This window comes from Onychomys torridus, chromosome 6 (assembly GCF_903995425.1).
Source record: "Onychomys torridus chromosome 6, mOncTor1.1, whole genome shotgun sequence".
NCBI lineage: Eukaryota > Metazoa > Chordata > Mammalia > Rodentia > Cricetidae > Onychomys > Onychomys torridus.
In genome coordinates, this window is record NC_050448.1 from 110,500,798 (window position 1) to 110,522,467 (window position 21,670).

General features: G+C 38.6%; 1 protein-coding gene across 4 annotated transcripts in view; it reads left to right on the forward strand.

Annotated features, from left to right (window-relative positions):
- LOC118585240 (sodium/hydrogen exchanger 9B1) overlaps positions 1-21,670 on the forward strand; it is a 59,993-nt gene that overhangs the window by 18,567 nt on the left and 19,756 nt on the right. For all 4 annotated transcript variants that reach the window (XM_036189499.1, XM_036189500.1, XM_036189498.1 and 1 more), the window contains 4 exons: positions 12,040-12,210; positions 13,224-13,366; positions 14,327-14,454; positions 19,792-19,967. In XM_036189499.1, the coding sequence (XP_036045392.1) occupies positions 12,040-12,210; positions 13,224-13,366; positions 14,327-14,454; positions 19,792-19,967 (618 nt within the window). The remainder of the gene's footprint in view (positions 1-12,039; positions 12,211-13,223; positions 13,367-14,326; positions 14,455-19,791; positions 19,968-21,670) is intronic.

Below are 21,670 nucleotides of genomic sequence, written 5' to 3' on the forward strand. Positions count from 1 at the left end.
ATGTCATAGGTTCCTGAACTGTAGTGAATTATAGTACATTAATGTTAGCTTGCTTAAGACATACTTTTAATCAAGTAAAGTAAACACTATTATAACCAGCCTTCATACGTGCAGAGAATAATGCAGTACTACTTACTATATGAAATATTTTGAATATATCTCTTGTGAAAGTGTAGTGGCAGTTGCTCATATTAGAGCAAAGCTGTTCATGTGACTTCACTGGAACTTTTTCTGCCTGTGTATATATGTCAGGTTGTTGGTGTGACAGATGTTTGTTTTGTATTTTTAAGAAAACAATTTAGGGCTGGAGAGATGATTCTGCCATTAAAGGCTAGGCTCACAACTGAAAGAATATAAAAACAAACTTGTTTTATATGATGTACTATTTTTTGTGCCGATCAATTTTTAAGCCCATATAGATAGGTGACTTATGCACTTATAAACTAAAGAATGTCAGTGTTGAGCCAAGTGGCAAGACAGAGCAGTCAGAGTTCAGTGATGGGGACACTCAAGGACTATCCAGTTCTGCTTTGCCCTGAAAGTGTCATCAGTTTGTGGTTGTGGCATTAACTGAGTGTCACAGAAATTTAATATTGAGGATAAACCAAAATCAACACACTAGAACTCCAAAAACTGGGAGAGGGTGAAATTAAGCATATTTGGCTTAATGTAAAGTAAGTGAATTGGTAACTTCTTTTGACCATATAAAATATTACTTAGGGAAAACTGGGTACCTTCATAATTATAAGTATTAGATGTAATGCCCAAAAATGGTATGTGGGCAATGTAGGTATCCCTGACAAAGTAGTTCTCAAAAACCTTCCATTAAATTTCTTTAATATTAAAAGTAAGCATTTGTATAGTCAAGGTTATTGGATTTTAAATTTTGGTCAATCAAGATTTTAGGTGATAAACATGGTCCACCTCTGAATTTAAACTAAATTTTGGCTTTTAACTGTCTTAATAAATAACCTATTTCTGAATTGTAAAAATATGGTGCTTGAAAAAATGGTATTTACTAACTGTTTATTTAACCTTTACATCATAGAGCAGATATAGTGAAATAATATTGAGTGTTAACAGGTATTTTCATATATTTGACTTGTTTAGTATGCTTAAGAGTGAATGGAATAAGCAACTAATTGGGGACTAAAAATTGGTCTTTTCTTTTAAATAATTTGTTATAAACCTCGGCAGTAAAGAACAAATTGATACGAAGATGTTAAAGCTAGAGTGACGCTAATAGCTTTAGATTGACTGTTTTAACTGTACAGAAGGTCAGTGCATGTATAGACTTTGGATCGGATTAATTTCAGTGCATGATATTTTTTTACCCTTTTTTTTATAACCTCTTCATAATGAAGGGGTTTTTGTTTACTTGTAAATTACAGTGGTTTTATTTTATTTTTATTTTGTGTGCATTGGTGTTTTGCCATGAGTGCTTGTTCCCTAGAGCTAGAGTTATAGGCAGTAGTGAGCTGCCGTGTGGGTGCTGGGAATTTCACATGGGTCTTCTGGAAGAGCAGTCAGTGCTCTTAACCACTGAGTCATCTCTCTAGCTCCATAATGAAGTTTTTAAACATCATAATATCAGTTTCATGAGGATAGCAATCTTGGAAGTTTAAGATTCAAAAATAATACTCCAGACACTTTCAATTTCTGAAGCATGCCTTTAACCCCAGCACTTGAGAAGCAGAGGCAGGTGGATTTCTGTGAGTTTGAGGCCAGCCTGGTCTACAGAGAGAGATCCAGGAAAGGCATAAAGCTACACAGAGAAACCCTGTCTCGAAAAACCAAAAAAAAAAAAAAAAAATCTTTTCTTTGCCTTATCAAATGGGTATGTTTATTCAAAACACAGTTATCTTCAGTAATTATAGTTTAGGTATGTGTGGAATGAATAACTATGGTATAAGAAAAAGACCAAAAACCATAATACTTCATTACAGTCATATGCTGAGTAATAACTTTCTGTCAGTGATGGACTCTATACAGTATGATCCTGTTAGAGCGTAATTGTGCTATACAGTTCCTGTTATCTAGTGACATCATAGCTGTTGTGCTGTATTGCAGCACCCTGTTAGTGGTGATGCTGACATAAGCAGAGCTACTTACTATACTGCCAGTCATTATAAAAGTATGTTACATAACTTAGTAGAGAAGTGTTGGTGAACTGTCACAGGAGTAAGAGTACTTACTCTTGCAAATATGAGGGCTTGAATTCCAGCTTTGATCTGGAAGTTCCAACCCCCATTGAGGCTTCGGTAATGGTCACACCTACAAGGTGGGGCTGAGAGAGGACGTTGAAGACCCGAGTTCCAGATATCAGGGCTCTTGTGGTTCCAGGACCCTGGACACTGGAGGTAGACCAAGCAGAGTTCTCCAGAGAACACTGCCGGACTGTGCCATACTTTTCCCAGACCCTGCAAACTATTTATCCCTTCATTTGTAAGTTACGCCACTAAATAAACCTCCCTTTTAACTACGTGGAGTGGCCTTAATAATTTCACCAATAAAACTCTGTCTCAAAAAGCCAAAATAATAAATTAAATAAATAAACATAAAAAGGAAGAAGTATAATATTGAAATGCTAAGATAAATTGTAATAATATAAAATCCTCAAGAAAAATGAAGAAAGGAAGAAAAAATACTGGAAAACAAAAATAAAACAGCAGGGGCAGGTGTGATGTTGCAAGCCTTTAATCCCAGCACTTAAAGAAGCAGGGACAGGAGGATATCTGTGTAGCAGGAATCTTAAAGGTTCTTATTAATGAAATCAAACCCGAGGCCAGTTATTGGGGTGAATGCTGGAAGATCAGAGAAGCAGAACAAGCCACAGCTATCTCACCTTGCTAGTTCCTCAGGTGATCCTGTTTCCTCAGGCTGGAAGCTTCTGAGTCCTCACATCCCAATGGCTCTCAGCTGAACAGTGCTGCTCCAAAGCCTGAATGCTAACCAACCAAATGCTTAACTAACTACATGCTTTACTCCTTTAGTTCCTGGTCCTCACGCCTTATATACCTTTCTCTTTCTGCCCCCACTCCCTGGGAGTAAAGGTGTGGGTCACCATGCTTAGCTGTTTCTAAAGTGGCCTTGAACTCAGAGATCTGGCTAGCTCTGCCTCCTAAGTGCTGGGATTAAAGGTGTGTACCACCACCACCCAACTTCTGCTATAGCTTGCTCTTCCCATTTTCTAGCCACCATTTTTGGCTTTGTTCTAGTGACTGTCTGTTCTCTGACCCCAGATTTGTTTATTTCGGGGAACACAATATTTCAGGGAACACAATACCCACCACATATCTGTGTTACAGTTTTCATCTAAGATGGCCTTGTAGACCGGTGTTTTGAATACTTGGTTCCCAGTGCATGTACTGTTTTAAAAGCTGCAGATTCTTTAGGAAGTGAGGTCTTGCTAGTGGGGATAGACCACAAGAGGCAGGTCTTTGAAGATCATCCAAGTCCCTGGTTCACACCGGTTCTTTCTACTTCCTGATTTGCACCATATGAAAAGCCGCCATATCCATGGGTGGAGCCTTTCCCACTGCCTTTGCCTTCCCCACCATAGTGGCTGAAATCTGTCAGGACCCATGAAACAAAGTAAACATTGCCTGCCTTCACTTGTTTCCTTCTAGTACTATAGTCACAGTGGTGAGAAAAGTGGTTAATATAAGTATGTAGAGTGTTTAAAATGCACTCATGATGACTTTTGGAGATTAAAGAAGTAAATAAGAAAAAAATTGAAAGCAATAGTATTAAATTAAAATGAGAACTCAACTTACCAGAGAGCCATTAGGGAACACTTAGAAAATGTATATTCCAAAATACTGGAAAGCTAGAAGAAATTGATAAGTTGAATTCCTAGATATGTAACTTAACCAAGTTAAATCCTATAGATATATGAAACTTAGATCTATAACAAGGAACAGAATTAAAGCTATATTGTTTCTGAATATGACAAACCCAGGGCCAGAAAAATCCAGTCCTTTGAAAGAACTGACACCAGTGCTCCTCAACTATTTCATAAAATAGGACAGGAAAAAATGCTACTAAGTCATTCTTCAGCTAGTATTGCTCTGATATCAAAAGCAGATAAGCACACACAAAAAAAAAAAATACAAAAGAAAACCATAGACAATTTCCTTGATGAACATAGATACAAAAATTTATAATCAAATGCCTACAAACTAAATTCAACAACACATAAAAAGATTGGTTTCATCCTAGGAATACAAGGAGGTTCAACATGTGCAAATAAATAAATGTGATTCAGTGCATAATAGCCTCATCATCTCAAAAAAATGCTGAAAAAGCTTTTGACACAGTTCAGCATTATTTCCTCATGGAAGCTTTTAGGAACTAGGAACCGATGGAACATACCTTACTATACTAAGGATACATACAATAGATCTATAACCAACATTATATTAATTATGAAAAACTGAAGGCATTTCCTCCAAAATAAGAAAGAGACAAGGATGTCTAGTGTCTCCATTCTTATTCAACATAATTCTTGAAGCTTTAGCCAAAGCAATAAGATAGGAGAAAGAAAAAAAGACACAAACAGAAAAGAAAGCCAAATGTCTTAGTTAGGTTTCTATTACTGTGATAAAACATCATGACCAAGCCAGCTTATAAAAGAAAGTGTTTAATTCCATTCACAATTTCAGAGGGTTGAGAGTCCATCATGGCAGAGCACCATGGCAGCAAGACATAGACACACGTAGCTATAACTATTGAGTTTTCTACAAAGAATACATTAGAGAAAAGATAGCCTCATCAAAGCATGACACTAAGCAGATTTCACATCCACATGTAGAAGAATGAAACTAGATCCATCTCTGTCACTCTTTGTAAAAGATAATTTCAGATTTTATCCAAGAACTGGAAACTTCGAAACTACTAATCAAATTAATGAAAACATTTCAAGATACAGTCATAGGCAAGAATTTTCTGAAAAGTATACCAACATCTCAGGAGATAACAGCAAGAATGATCAATAGAATGGAATGAAATTTAAAGTAGTCTACAATCAATAGACAGAGTGAAGAGACAACTTACAGAACGAGAGAACATCTTGCCAGATATACAGTCTAGGGAATTATAGCTAGAATATATAAACTTTAAAAATTGAGAGCCAAAATCAAACTATCCAGCCAACAAATGCACAGATGAGTTGAACATAGTTCTCAGAAGAAGTGTAAATGGACAATAAGTAGATGAGGAAATGTTCAATATTTAATCTAACTGGGAAATGTAAATCAGAACTGTGTAACAGAACATTTAAGTACACCAGTTTCCCACCAGGCCATCAGAGACATTTCCTGACTACACTGGCCATTCTTACTGGTTTGCAGGAGGAGGTTCTTCTACTAATGATGCCTGAGATAGAGACAGTTTGGGTACATTGCAGCTTTTTAAAAATGCCCAGGCTGGGCGGTGGTGGAACACGCCTGTAATCCCAGCACTCGGGAGGCAGAGGCAGGTGGATCTCTGTGAGTTCGAGGCCAGCCTGGTCTACAAAGCGAGTTCCAGGACAGCCTCCAAAGCTACAGAGAAACCTTGTCTCGAAAACAAACAAACAAACAAAACATGCCCAGATAGTTCATTTTCAGCCAGAAGAATCACCTCTTCTAGCTGGCTGCCCTGATGCTAGTCTAATTTTTTGACATTTGGTTCCAAATGAATTGGCCAAGACTATCAAGAATCTTTATATACAAGAGCCATAGATTCTCTTGTGGAATGTTGCATGCAGCCAATCCCACCAGGCCAGTGGTCTTCAGCATGGCCACCACAAAAGAGCCAGGGACCCTTAATATAGTGTTTGATTTCCATTATTAGAGGAACTTTTTCCTAACGACCTTATACATTTCAAGCTGCACCTCTCCCACCCTTTTTCATCCTTCATCATAATTTCCTATGCTCAGCTTTCAGAACAGAGTGATAATTATTCCTTTTCCCCAATGCCCCCCCTTTTACTTTTATCTGCATTTGTTTTATGCTGAATTTATTTCCATGCCATAAATTTTTGTTTCTTCAGTTTCATCTGGGATATCTTTTCTTCTGTTCACCTTCCTCTTCTGGCTTTGGAACACTTTGTCCCTTTTCAGTGAGGATTATTTCGATGTGGCAGGGGGAGCACATATACAGGTTAACACAACCATGAGTTCTCTAAATTCATGGGCACATCTTACTTTGTTCACCTGTATGTGCTCAATGACTGGAAAATCTACATCTAAACCCTTCAGTTCAGCACCACTCTGCATTTTTAAGCATGTGCAGCAAAAATTAAGCACTCTTTCTAGACCACTGGCCCTGAGTCCATCCCACCATTTGGCCTTGGTGTATCTACTGTCTCTGCTGTTCTACTGCCTATATGACACATACTGCATCTTGAAAATGGCATCTTTTAGATGCTTGGTGGCTTTCTGGATATGTACACCCTCGATGTCCTAGGCAGTTTCACTGGTGTTCTTAAAGTGAACATGAAGATTTGAACCTCTTGATTTGCATGATTTTGTAGGGACTTGTAGGTCATAGGAGTAATGAATCATTTTCACAGGCCACCTTAGGCCACTTATAGATCCCAATGCTCTTTATGATGTTATATTTATTCCTTTTATGTTTTTCTTTAATTCTGTTCAGTTTTTAAAAATTATATATGGTCTTAGCCATTCTGACAGGTATAAGATGATATCTTAGAGTCATTTTGATTTGCATTTCCATGATGACTAAGGATGTTGAGCAGTTCCTTAAATGTCTTTCAGCCATTTGAGATTCTTCCATTGAGAATTCTGTGTTTAGCTCTGTAGCCCATTTTTTAATTGGATTGTTAGGTATTTTGATGTCTAGTTTCTTGAGTTCTTTATATATTTTGGAGATCAGCCGTCTGTCAGATGTGGGGTTGGTAAAGATCTTTCCCCATTCTGTAGGCTGTCGCTTTGTCTTATTGACCATGTCCTTTGCCCTACAAAAGCTTCTCAGTTTCAAGAGGTCCCATTTATTAATTGTTGCTCTCAGTGTCTGTGCTCTGAGTGTTATATTTAGGAAGTGGTCTCCTTTGGCAATGCGTTCAAGACTACTTTCTGCTTTCTCTTCTAACAAGTTCAATGTAACTGGATTTATGTTGAGGTCTTTGATCCACTTGGATTTGAGTTTTGTAAAGAGACACCATGATAAATGAAGACATCATAGGAAAAGGGAAAAACAGAGTGCTAGGGAAGTTCCTAGGAATCCACAAGGATGATCTCACCTTAGGCTACTGGCAACAGTCAAGAAGGTGCCTTAACTGGCCTACTCTGGTGATCAGATGGGTGAATACCCTGTCATCATTTTACATACCAACCACAGATTCCCTACTCCTCCCTCCTCCCAATCCCCAGCAGATGCAGAGACCACGGCTGGGCACCAGGCTGAGCTCCAGGAGTTCAATCCATGAGAGAGAGGAAGGATTCTATGAGCAAGGGACATTGAGATCACAATGGGAAAATGTACAGAGATGGCCAGCCAAACTAGTGGAGATGCATGAACTGTGGACCAATAGCTGTGGAGCCCCTATGGTACTGGACTAGGCCCTCTGGATAGGCGAGACAGTTGCTTAGCTTGAACTGTTAAGGGGGCCCCCAAGCAGGCAGTGGGATTGGGACCTGTCCCTGCTGTATGAGCCGGCTTTTTGGAACCCAGTGCCTGTGGTGGGACACTTTGCGCAGCCTTAGTGCAGGGAGGAGGGGCTTGGACCTGCCACAGCTAAATGTACCAGGGTCTGCTGACTCCCTATGGGAGACCTTGCCTTGGAGGAGGTGGGAATAGGGGATAGGTTGGGGGGAAGGCTGGGGATTGGGAGGAGGGAGGAGTGGGGAATCTGTGGTTGGTATGTAAAATGAGTAGAAAAATCTCAATAATAATAATAATAATAATAATAATAATAATAAATTATATATTCTGAGATATATTAGGACATTTTATGCAAATATGCTTTGATTAAATTCTCCTCATCTTTGCCAACCTTACCCTTCTCCACCTTTACCATCTTGTTAGTCCTCCTTGTTGCCCTAGACAGTTTTATTTCTACTTTCAAATCATATACACATATGATTTTATGTCTATGTAAAAATCTATAAATCACAGATGAGAGAAAGGTGACATTTTTCTTTCTGAGACTCATTCAGTTGATTGTCTTGAATTACACCCATTTTTCTGCAAATGACAACTTTGTTCTTCATATACTACATATTTGTTACTCATCCCTCTGCTGTTGGGTGCCTAGGTTGGCTCCATAACTTAGCTATTATGAACAGTGCTGCAGTAAACGTGGATATGCAGATCTCTCTGTGATATGTTGACATGTGGTAACATGGGTAAATACCCAGGAGTGGGATAGCTGGGTCATATGGCAGATCAATTTTAGTTTCTTCAAGGAACCCTCATGCGGATTTCCACAGTGGCTGGAGTACTGTACATCCCTACCAAGAGTGTGAGTTCCCGTTTGTCTGCATCCTCGCCAGCATTTGTCTGTATCCTGAATGACTGCCACTATGACTGGGGAGAGATGGAATCTCAATGTGGTTTTCATTTGCATTTCTCGATGGCTAGGGAGGCCATGTGTACTTCAGCTTTTGAGACCTTTCAACTCATTTCAATAACACATTTTTTTATTAAATTGTTTGATTTTTTTGTTATATTTAGTCCAAGATTTTTTGAGGCAATTATGAATAGAATTATTTTGTCTGATTTCTTCTTAGTGTGTTTTCTGTTGGCATATAGGAAGGCTACTAATTTTTGTTTGTTCATTTGTGCTATTTAATTTTGTTTTAGTTAAGTCATGTATATGTGTCTGCCATGAGGACCTAGCTTGATCTTGTTTGTATCTTTCCTTCCTCCCTTCACCTTTTAACTTAATCAGACCTTGCTTGTTTATTTTGTATATTCTACACTTGATGTTGGACAAAATATCAAATAGATTAATTTAAAAGGAAGTGCTTATTTATTTAGTGAATATGAAATTAATAAAACTTTGTGAAATATGATTCAAATATTGGAAAATATGTGGGCATATATATGTTCTATAACCTTGCTAGAAGAAAACCATTAGGAGCATGGCAAGAGCCAGGAATTCCCAAGACCTCTTTTGTCAGTCTGCCTCTTGAACAGTGAGATTCTTCTATCCCATGGCTCCCAGTTCCTAATGTCTTTTATAAGTATCTGCTGTCACTGTGCTTTTGTTTGTCTTCTTGTGGGTTTCCTATGTACCTATTACATAACTTAGTAGACATCTGATGATTTGGAGGGAACATTCTATTCAGGTAAGCAGACAATTTGAGGTGAGTAGACAATTTGAGGTAAGTCGGTTCTCATTCTACCTTGCTTTTGAGAAAAGTTGTCTTCTTATTTCAGATCTCCAACTTGTTTTAGCTTTGTTGATTGCAACACACTTCTTCCTCTTGGGTTGGTTCCACTCCCTGTTAGCAGCTCTCCTGGGCAAGTATCCCACGGCTCTGGCATTTCCAACATCTTGGGGTCTCTATGGCAATCTAGGCTTCACCCTCACAGCTTCACACAATGGCCTCTCTAGGCCTCCATGAGGGTACACTCCTGACACATGCCTGGCCTCAGCAGCTTTCCTTAGTCATGGAGAGTGATTCCATAACCCCTTTCTTCTATCCTTGATTCTAAAGCCAGAACCATGGGTCTGAAGGTGCCAAGTTTTGTTGGTTGCTGGGGCTGGAACATAATCCCCTCATTCACTTACATCCCCATGAGCTTTCTGCTTTCCATGGTTTCCCTCATTGCCTAAGCTTGGCTGTCCTGGAATTTGCTCTGTAGACCTTGCTGGCCTTGAACTCAGAGATCCGCCTGCCTCTGTCTCCTAGGTGCTGGGATTAAAAGTGTGTACTTCCATGCCTGGACCTAAGCTGTTCTTTAATTCCTTTTCACAAGTTGAAATCTTAGCTGGGTAGGATCTTGTCTTGAGGTCACCACTCTCTTTATTCCTTTTAATATCAGGCTTTTCTTGTATCTGTTTATCTCTTTAAACACAGGACTTAGCCCAATTCCACTTTCTGGTGCCTCCTTTCTTCTCAAACTGTACATTTTGTAACTTTCCCTTCTCAGCTTACTCCTTTTCATTATAGAATTGCATAAGAGTGACCTCTAATAACCACACAAAAGAGTCTATACCAGGCTGTCTTGAGATTTCTTCTGCCAGTAGAATTAATCCAAAACTCTTCACTTTAGCCTCAGGCAGACTTTTCACCAAGAAGCTACATTCTTCACCAAAATATCACAAGAACAGTCTGTAGCCTATAAGTTAATATTCTCCTCTGAAACCTCTTGAGCATCCTCAGCACCACTGTCTTCCACATTCCTACTAGGATGACCCATTAAGTAGTGCTTAAAGCATTCCACTGCTTTCCTAACCCCAAATCCTAAAGTCCACATTCCTCCAAACAAAAGCATGGCCAGGCCTATCACAGCAATACCCCAATCCCTGACACCAGCTTCTGTCTTAGGGTTTCTGTTGCTGTGAAGAGACACATGACCCCAGCAACTCTTATAAAGGAAAACATTTAATTGGGGTTGACTTACAGTTTCAGAGGTTTAGTCCATTATCATCATGGTGCGACATGGCAGTATGCAGGCTGACATGGTGCAGGAGAAGGAGACTGTGTGCCATACTGGGCATAGCTTGAGCATATGAGACCTCAAAATGACATACTTCCTCCAACAAGGCCACACCTCCTAATACTGCCACTCCCAATAGGCCAAGCATTCAAGCCACCACACCATGGAAGTGCTAGTGTTGGGATTAGATGTGAACCATAGCATGAAGCATTTTTCCTTGGATGCTGAAGATCAAGTTTAGGTAGTCAGAGTTGCGTGGCAAATGCTCTTACCTGCTGAACCATCTCACTAGCCCTATACCACCTTTATTTACTCACCCTGTCCACCAATACTTCCTGCACATAAGGTACCTTGTAACCATTCCCACAGTGTCCATGTTTATTTTCCTGCAGGCTTTACCCTTTCTAATACTTACAAAAATATTACCTGAGTAATTTTTTTAGTACAAAGACTTAATCTGCTCATGTTTAAAGCTTTGCTCTGCTATTATGATCATGAATTAAGTTGAGAATTTGTATCAGTCAGGCTTGTAGTCTTCCTGGAAAAGCTGTTTTAAAACTCAAGAAAATCTCATCATTGTCATGACATTTCTTCATAATGTGACGTTATGGTGTGGGCGATAGTGCTAGCTATTAGAGGCAGAGGTAAGAGCACATTTGAAAGCCAGCATAGGTGACAAAGTCAGACCCTACCTTAAAACAAGAAAGAAAGCCAGGCGATGGTGGTGCACACCTTTAATCCCAGCACTCGGGAGGCAGAACCAGGTGGATCTCTGTGAGTTCGAGGCCAGCCTGAACTACAGAGTGAGTTCCAGGATAGGCTCCATGGAGAAACCCTGTCTCGAAAAACCAAACAAACAAACAAAACCAAAAAGAAAAAAAGAAAAAGACTTTTGTGTACAGAATTCAAGGATATCAGTGGTATCCTTAGCATGTGTGAGACCCTAGGTTGAATTCCCAGCACTACAAAGGAAAACAATTCACATAGAGGAGGAAATTTTTTTTTGTTTTAGTGGTCTGTGTGTGTGTGTATGCATGTGTGTACTTGTGTGTGTAATGAGAAGACAAGTGTGTCATGGCGCATTTGTTGAGTTTGGGAAATAGTCTTGTGTAGCAGGTTCTGGTTGTTTCCTTCAATATTTACATGGTATCCAGGGAATGACCTCAGACCATCGGGTTTTACAGCAACCACTTTACCTGGTCCCCTTAAAATGCTTTAAAAAAAAATAATTTGTTTAATACTTGTCCGCTAATCTGATAGGGTCTCTGAAATATATTTTAATAACTAACTTCAGCTATACCAGTATACAATGTTAATCTATGCTGTGCATCACTATATAAGTCTGTATGTTAATATATTTGATAGAATTCATTTTTGGTCACGTGTCTTTATGTTTATATAGATGTAATCTTTTTTATATTTCAGGAGTTACACTCATTATATTATGGGTTCTACTCTGGGCCCTTATGGGCCAAGAAGTTCTCCCTGGTGGAAATTTGTTTGGACTTATAGTTATTTTTTACAGTGCGTTCCTTGGGGGGAAAATTTTAGAAATCATTAGAATACCTGTAGTGCCCCCACTTCCACCTCTTCTGGGTAAGTATATAGTCAGCTGTATTCATTGTTGACTATTTGTAAATCTTGAACGTTTTCTGCTTGAACTAGATATATTACTTTATTTTATAATGTGGATCTAGTGTCTAATTATATATATTTACTGTATGTGTATATATAGCTTTTTCATATAGGTTTATTCTCTACATACAGATTTTTATAATCTATTTTTGAAAATAACTTGAAAATCCTCTAAGATTTGTGTTGCTTTATTATTTAGTAAGTTTTAAACTTGGTTTAAAATGCATTCTAGAAGAAAGGAAACTTAGAAAAGGCTGAAGTTTTGTACATGTCTTGTAACTAATACATTGCACATATTATGACGAGTGAGGCACTGGTATCTTATGATAATTGAATATGCTGCATGGGCATCTGTACCGTGTCTACCCATCTGCCACTGCTGTATCATGTACTGTTTCTTTATCCTTTTGTTCTGTGACTCTCCAGGTAGACAGGAAAGTTAGTGGGAGAATTTTGTTCTGGGGTCTTATACTTCTAAGTAACCAATACATCTAAATAGTCAAAGTACCATCTGTAGAGATTATCTCAGTATCTTTTATTATGTGCATGATACCCTTGCATCCAAAGCTCTCTAAATGCTCACTGAATTATGAACAATGGCATATCCTTCTTACTGGTCTCTGTGGCCTATTTCATCACTCTCTAATTCACCCGGACCAACACATACAAACTGCAAGATCCTTACAGTAATTCCTCTATGAAACCTTCCCCTAGTCGCTGACTGCCAAAGAGGAGAACCTTTCCACGATCTGGCTTCTACCTATTGTCTACACTCTCGTCCCTGCTGTCTATATCCCAGCATCTCTGAATTGTTTGCTATACCACACTTGTGCTGCATGTTTGTGCTTCACATCTCTTTACCTGTTCCACTTCTTTTCCTTGGGTGCAAACTATCCTGCATATCTCCCTTGGAAAATTAACTTCAGATACGATTTGTTTTCTCTTCCTTTTTCTTCCCTTCCCTCCCCTCCCAGGCATGTTACTGGCTGGTTTCACTATCAGGAATGTTCCAATTATTTATAAATTTGTCCATATTCCTACCACATGGTCTTCAGCTTTAAGAAACACAGCCCTTACTATTATCCTCATACGAGCTGGGCTTGGACTGGATCCGCAGGTAAGTTTCCTATTCAATTTTGAATAAAATTCTCTTACATATTAGAAAATAACAGGAAAAAAAGAAATAGGATTTTTGTTATAGCTGTTTTAAGTAGAGTCTGCATGTAAACCTAAGATGGCAATAAAAGACTTAACCAAAATACTGGTTTCATAATTTCTATTTCCAGCCATCATTATTTATATGAAGAGAAATCACTATGATGTAAGATCATTATTAGTGATCATAGTCAATAACATGCCTGGAAATAGATGTACCCTAGGCAGTACCACTATTAATAATTGAGAGGCTTTTCTATGGATATTATTTACTTCCAGTTAAGAAAGGATAAGGTAATCCTATAAAAGCTTCCTTGTCTCTCTGTTTTAAAAGAGAGATTAAAATTTCAATAATTTGTTTCATGACTATCTAGAAATATGTTCCTGATTAACTTTATATTATTGTAAAAGCTAATTTAAAATATTTCTTAAAATACTATAATCTGGAGATCAGAAATTTGTTTGAATTATTGAAAGGTGACTAGTTATGGATATGAAAGCTACAGAATCAAGTGTGGAAAGTTTATATAGATTTAATGAAATTATACCAAGAGGGTAAATAATTATCACTCATAACATCATTGAACAACAAGAAAATAGACAAGTATCTCCTTTAGAAATAAATAATGTTTTTTTTACTGTGACATGTTAGTATTTTTATTACTACTATTAAATTAAAAAGTTCACCACTAATTAAATGGAGGGAAAATCCAATGGGATATTACCACTGTAGTGTGTGGTGTGACAATTAAAGAAGGTAGAAATAATCTTGGAGAAATAAGTCTTTGCAAGTCTCTAGATGAACACTTTATCAATTGTGAAATCCCTATCCCTCAAAGAAATGCTATGTTACAGTGTTTGCTTAGGTAATTTTCTTGTTGGCCTTTGTAAATTTATCTAAATGCCATCTTTTCTATTTCAGGCTTTGAAGCATCTGAAGGGAGTTTGTTTGAGGTTGTCATTCGGTCCATGCCTCATAGAGGCGTGTTCAGCTGCTTTTTTCTCCCACTTCCTTATGAAGTTTCCTTGGCAATGGGGGTTCTTATTAGGGTAATATTTTTCTCCTTTCCCTCATAACATGAAATTACACATTTAAGTGTGTTTGGTTAAAGCTTTGAGTACTCTGAATATTGTATAGCCAAGTTCTCCATTAAGATCATTTTACCAGGGTTGGGCAAGAATCAAAGGTAGAGTCATGTTCCAGCTGGGCATGGTGGCACACTCCTGTAATCCCACACTAGGGAGGCTGAGACAACATCATACATAGTTCAAGGCCAGTCAGCAGTACAAAGCAAGATCCAATCTCTGTAAAAGACTACTGTCAGTTACACAAACAGTAATGTTCCGTAGTGTTTAGTGCCAAGTAGTCCAGTCCCTAAACTTATCCCCTCTTCTCTTGTGTGTCTGTGTTTATTAGTATTATTATTAAAGTATGTCAAATGACCACTTTTTCATACAGTATTGTTTATATATATATATATATATATATATATATATATACACATACATACATATATATGTATATATAAATATATGAGAGATTTCACTAATGGACACATAAATAAAAATACTTCTCTTTTCAAAGCAATAAAAACACAAAACTTTTTCTCTTGGTGTAAGGCCACATCTATCTTCTCTATTATCCATTCCCTCGTATCAAAATTCCTCAAGGCTGGAGTATTAATTCTTGCATCCACTTCTACATTCCAGTAAGATTTATAAAAGAAAAAAAGAAAAAAAGTGTAGCCATGCTGGGCGGTGGTGGCACACGCCTTTAATCCCAGCACTCGGGAGGAAGAGCCAGGCGAATCTCTGTGAGTTCAAGGCCAGCCCGGGCTACCAAGTGAGTCCCAGGAAAGGCGCAAAGCTACACAGAGAAACCCTGTCTCGGGGGAAAAAAAAATGTGGTAAAATATTAGGGGTTGGGGATTTTGCTCAGTGGTAGAGCGTTGAAGGTCCTGGGTTCGATCCTCAGCTCAAAAAAAAAAAAAAAGTGTAGCCATTGCATACTCACTGCCAAATATAGTGGGTTTCAAACTTGTATTGTGAAACACCTTGATGCATACACACATACATATATGCACACATATATCTGTGCTGGAAATCAAACTGACTGCCTCATGTACATGAGGCCAGTATTTTATCACTAAGCTACATCCCAGCCTATTTTTATTATTTATAAAATGAAAAGACATCTGTAGTTAGAGTTTTCCTGCCTGGCCCACAGTCAGGACAAATCTCACCCGCCAGGCCCATAGACACTCAGAGCCAACAAAGTAAACACACAGAAACTTACATTGTTTACAAACTGTATAGCCATGGCAGGCTTCTTGTTATCTACTTCTTCTATCTTAAATTAACCCATTTCTATTAATCTATAAGTTGCCACGTGGCTTGTGGCTTACCAGTACCTTACATCTTTCTTGTCATGGCGGTGGCTGGCAGCATCTCTCCGCCCCAGCCTTTACTTCCCACCTTCTCCTCCTCCTTGTCCCGTCTCCCCTATCCTTCCTGCCTGGTTACTGGCCAATCAGCACTTTATTTTAACCAATCAGATCAACACATTTGACATACAGAACATCCCACAGCAGACATCCATGTGAAATGTCTTCTGATTATACCTTCAGTCTTTAAGATCATATGGCATCACATCCTCTGCATTGATACTGTTTACTTATGCACTACATTTTCTAGAGACTGTAAGTGGTACTCTGTTTTGAACTTAGCTTCTATTTCTTTGATAATTACTGGCATTGAGCTTTGTTTCATACACTGGAACTAGTCATACAGCTTCTTTGGTAAAATGCCAGTTCAAACCTTTTGCCAGTTTTAAAAATTGAGTTCCTCGATTTCTTACTGAATTTTAAAATTATGTATAATCTTTTTTATGTGAATGGGTCTTCTGCCTGCATGTTTCTGGGCACTATATGCATGCCATACTCACAGAGGTGAGGAGAAGGTGTTAGATCCCCTGGAACTGGAATTATAGATGATTGTGAGCTGCCCATTTTGGTCCTGGGTATCAAACCCAGATCCTGTGGAAAAGCACCCAGTGCTCTTGACCACTGAGCCACCTCTCCAGCTTCCTATGTTTATATTCTAGACCAAAGTCTTTCATCTGGTTTATACGTAATGAACTTTTTTCTAATATGTGACTTGCCTTTTGATTCCTTTATTAACTAATTAACTAATTAGTGACTAAAACAGCAGAAATTCACCTCTGAAAGTTCTAAAGGTTGGAAGGCCAAGATGAAGATGCTGGCAGGTTTGATTTCTCCTGCAGTCTCTCTCTGGCTTGTAGATTGTCACCTCCTTCCTGTGCCTGTCCTGTTCTCTCTCTCTCTCTCTCTCTCTCTCTCTCTCTCTCTCTCTCTCTCTCTCTCTCTCTCTCTTTTTTCTTTCAGAGCTGAGGACCTAACCCAGGGCCTTGCACTTGCTAGGCAAGTGCTCTACCACTGAGCTAAATCCCCAACCCCTGTTTCTGTTCTTATGAGACACTGGTCCTCTTTGATTTGACTCCGCCCTTATGACCATACTTAACTTTAATTGGTTCTTCAAAGGCTTTGTCTCTGAATCCAGCTTCATTGCTGGTTAGCTTCCCATGTGAATTTGTGAGGATGCGGGGAGAGTCCATGACAGTTCCTAACTTGGCAAGCCTTTCTTCCTGTTTGCCCTAACCCTTATCCTTTCTTTCTAGCATTCAAATAAAAGAATAATGTGGGACCAGTATCTTTTTTCTTATTTTTGTTCTTCTGTAATGTCTAATGATTTCAAATTCTATCTATAAGCTATAACTTCCAAATACATAATTCAAGTCTAATTCCTTTAAGCACAGGAGGCACATAACAGCTTCTCCAAGTGATACTGTCACATCAAAAAAAGAAAATCCTATCTCCTGAGTCAGAGGTGCATGCCCAGTTCTTGAACACCAGAAATGCCCATCTGAAATTGTTAGTTACTGCAGTAATGCATGCATTTTCGTTATATTTGCTGTCTGCCACAGATTCTTCTGTGAACTTCTTACATGTTAACTCATCTTTATAATTCTCATGATGGTTTTATTCTCACATTATTCCAATTTTACAGAATGAAAAACAGACATACGATGGTTAAATGAATCACTTCAAGTTAATACAATGTGCTGTGAGTGTAATTACCTTCTAGTCTGAATACAGGGCTTACATGCTTGGCCATATGCTTATGTGTATAAGACTGTGATAAGATGACATTTCAAGTCAGGATAAGGAAATTCTAGTCAGAAATTATATTGGGTAACTGGAATATAATTTAAGGAAAAATAAAATTTTGTTATGATATTTTTCTTAAATTACATGTCAAGTGAAGTAAAGACAAACATAAAATATACATTTTTTTGGCGGGGGAGCTGAGGATCGAACCCAGGGCCCTGCGCTTGCTAGGCGAGCGCTCTACCACTGAGCTAAATCCCCAACCCCAAAATATTCATTTTTAAAAGTAGAAAACTTTCAGATTTCTTTTTTAAAAGTTTACAAAATAAAGCATGTTTGTTTTAAATAGGCAGGTAAATGATCTGTAGTGATATACAGCATGATACTTAGAAATATATGTGTATCATGAAATGGTTAAATCTAATTGCAATATATATGTATTACCTAACAGTTACTGTTTTGGTGGGGACTGCTCAAGACTATCACACATCATCCATTGTCGCTATGCACCACAGCAAGTCTCTTGATCTAGCTCTCCTGTCCAGCTAGAGTTTGTATCTTTTGACCTATGTCTTTCCAATCTCTCCATTAATTTTTGATGGCATCTCAGAGATTTAAAATTTGATTTCAATTTTCTTTTATGATTTATTCTATTTGTATAACATCATAGATTCTTGCCAACTTCAACAAAAATGCTTGTTGATTTTTTTTTAATCTCTAATAGAAGTTTCATAATACAAGCTTTTGGGCATAGGCAGGTACATTTGCTACCGTAAGTCAATTTTCATTGTGTGCCATGAGATAGGAGCCAGGATGCTTTTGCTAAGGCTGTGTAGTTGTTCCTGTGCCAGTTACTGCAGTGTAATCCATCATGTCATTGTAGCAGTTTTGCTGAAAAACACCTGCGTGTGTGTGTGTGTGTGTGTGTGTGTGTGTGTGTGTGTGTGTGTGTGGTTTTATTTCTGAATGTGTATTCTCTTGCATTGATCTAGATGTCTGGTCTTAACCACATTTTCTTCATCTCTATACCTTTCTGGTGAATCTTGAAGTATGATTATTTTAGTCTTCCGGATTCATTATTTTGCAGGATTGGATTATTTGTTCTGAGTTCTTTACATTTTCATACTCATTTTAGATGAGTTTGTCAATTATTATAAACAAAAATAGGTTCTTGGATTTTTAATGTTTTAATTGATTCTATATAATTTGGAATTAGTTAGTTTATACAGTGTTGAATCTGTGACTGTGGCCTAACCTACCCATTTATTGAGGCTTATTTAATTTTTTCAATGTTTTATAGTTTTCAGATGTTTAATGTAGCTATTATCCATGCTTTTAAAGTTGATTCCTATGTATTTTTATGTTTTAATACTCCTGTAAAGTTGTTTTTTATTTTAAGTTCCAGTTACTTGTTGCTATTCTATATAAAAAGCAATATATATATGTGTAAATACACACACACACACACACATATATATATATATATATATATATATATATAATTTGTGCACTTAAAGTTGATTTTGTTTTTTTGAAGATTTGTGTCTGTGTGTGTGTGTGTTAAAAAGACATTTATCCATAGAAAATATACAAATGGTCAACAAACATCTGTAATTCTTGTCACCGATAAGTATTAGAAAGCAAAAATAAAAAATATATCATTGTGGATACATTGGCTAGCCAATGTATGTGTGTAATCTTGGCAAGGATGTGGAGAATCTGGGTCTGTGGTGCTCTGCCGGTGGGGCTGTGACATGGTGCAGCAGCTGTGAAGAGTTTAGAGTATCTACCATGTGTAATTAGGGTGCCTTTCAAAGAACAGCATCTCTTCGCTGGCAGTGTTAGACACACTGGACTTGTGTTTTCTTCTGAAATCCTCATCTAGCTCTGATGGGAATACTCTTGGCTTCTTATCCATTGAGGATTCTCTTGTTGTCTGCTACTTGTATTATGAATTTTCTTATTGTATTGATATCTTCATTTTAAACGATGTACAGATAGAGGGGAGACCTGCAATTTATGCTCAGTCCAGTTTCTTAGGACACACGTCTGAGAACTTTTATTCAACAATAAGTGATATGCACAGTGCTTTATCACCATTAGGAGGCTTCACTCAAAAGCAGAATGATGCCATGTGAAAAAGACAGCAGAACGCTAACTGCTTAAAGGAACGGACGGGTTTTCAAAGTCTGCCTTTCAGCTTTGTTCTAGGTGCTGTCTCTCCTGCTGTTGTGGTACCCTCCATGCTGTTGTTGCAAGAAAACGGATATGGTGTTGAGAAAGGCATTCCAACCTTGCTGGTGGCTGCCAGCAGTATGGATGATGTTGTGGCCATCACTGGATTCAACACATTCTTGAGCATGGTCTTTTCCTCAGGTAAATAAGAAAATGTTTCACATATGTTTTTTTCTGTAGTTCTTAAAGTTGGTTTTCTGGCATTCCCTCTATATTTATTAACCAAGACTTTAATATCTCTTTATTCTTCATAGAAAGCTCATCTTGACCAGGTAAGATGCTTCAATAGGATCTTTTAAAATTTAGATAATAAAATGAATTGTCCAAAAGCTCCTAAATAGTACTTAACAAAATGAAATCATTTTAGCACTGAACTTTTTCAACTAATTTGATTATCTGCATCCTTGCCATTTATCTGATTTTGGTGCTTTGGATTTTTGTCAGTTTATAGTGTTACTAATACACTGACTAAGTGTTTTTGAAATGTATGTTTCTTACCATCCTAATAACAGGTTGCTTGATATTAGGACAATTCAAACAGACAAAACTGGGACAACAATGTGCCCTTTTGGTAATGTTAAGACAAAAGCTTACCATACCAGTTCAGATTTGCAAGGTGACATTTGGTCTTGACCAGCACTACAGATACTGTGAAAGTAGGAACTGGGCTCACAAAGAGCCCAGACTGCAGGAAAGTGGGAATAGCCACCTATCGCTAGAGCCCAGGCTGCCCTTGGCGCTGGTAGTGCCCATGCCTCACCACTGCTGAGAAAAGCCAGAACCACCAGGGTGACTTGGACACAGTAAGCGTTAGATCCACAGTCAAGGAGAGTGTGGCCAATTGTGCCAAGTTCGAAAAGAATACACTGGAATTCACAATTGATCGGAGGCCCTGGAGAGGCTATATGCTCAAAGCATTCCTGAGGAGACAAGTGGGAAGCCAGCTGGCCCCTAGAATCAGCTTTGTCAGTACAAGAAGCTGAAGCAATATGCAAAGGATGTTGGCCTCTTCCCCAGTGCCTCTTGGATGAAATGGTAGATGAGTTTCTGTATGGACTGAGTGCTCCATTTTCCAGAGTTGGAGCAGCAGACACTAACAGTTTTCTCTTTTAGAGAAGACAGCCAAGGAAGCTCATGGTGGTTGCTCACAAATGCAGTTGATAGGTACCACAAAGCCCGTGTATCCCAGCCTGAAACCCCTCAACCCTAGCTTCTGCTTCTACAGTGACCATTGTCTGAGGTCACCACCTGTTGCTCATCTCAGAATAGCAGAAGCTGCTTCCTGACATTCCCAGAGGGTACTCTAGAATTTGAAGAGGCATAGTAATGTCTGTGGCCATGGTGGCTCTGTGGTCACAGTGTTGGACTGTCACATAACTCTAGGTAAGACCTGGAGGAGGAGTGACCACTCAGCCCTCCTGGAGCTTGAGGACCTGGCAAAACAGGGGGGTCAGGTGGAGACAGCCCTGGGGCTCCAGGCACACAGCTGCTGCCCTGTGCGTGAAAGGACCTGTAGTGAGGCTGGGAAAGTGCCCGAAGGCAGCACTCCCACGCTGGGCATGCTCACTGTGAAGGTAAGTGAGCACAAAGACTGCCCTCCTGAAGACACATTTATGGAGTTGTTGGAGAACTGTTGACAAAGATGGCACAACCACAGGAGAATTGGGCAGTCAGCACAGCAAGAAAATCAGGCCTCAAAACTGGAATTCTTAGTTTGAAAGAAAAGTTTTCAAAAGCTAGCATTCCCACAGTCAATATTGCTCTGATTATCTGCATAATATAAAGGCGGTGGTGGTGCACACCTTTAATCCCAGCACTTGGGAGGCAGAGGCAGGTGGATCTCT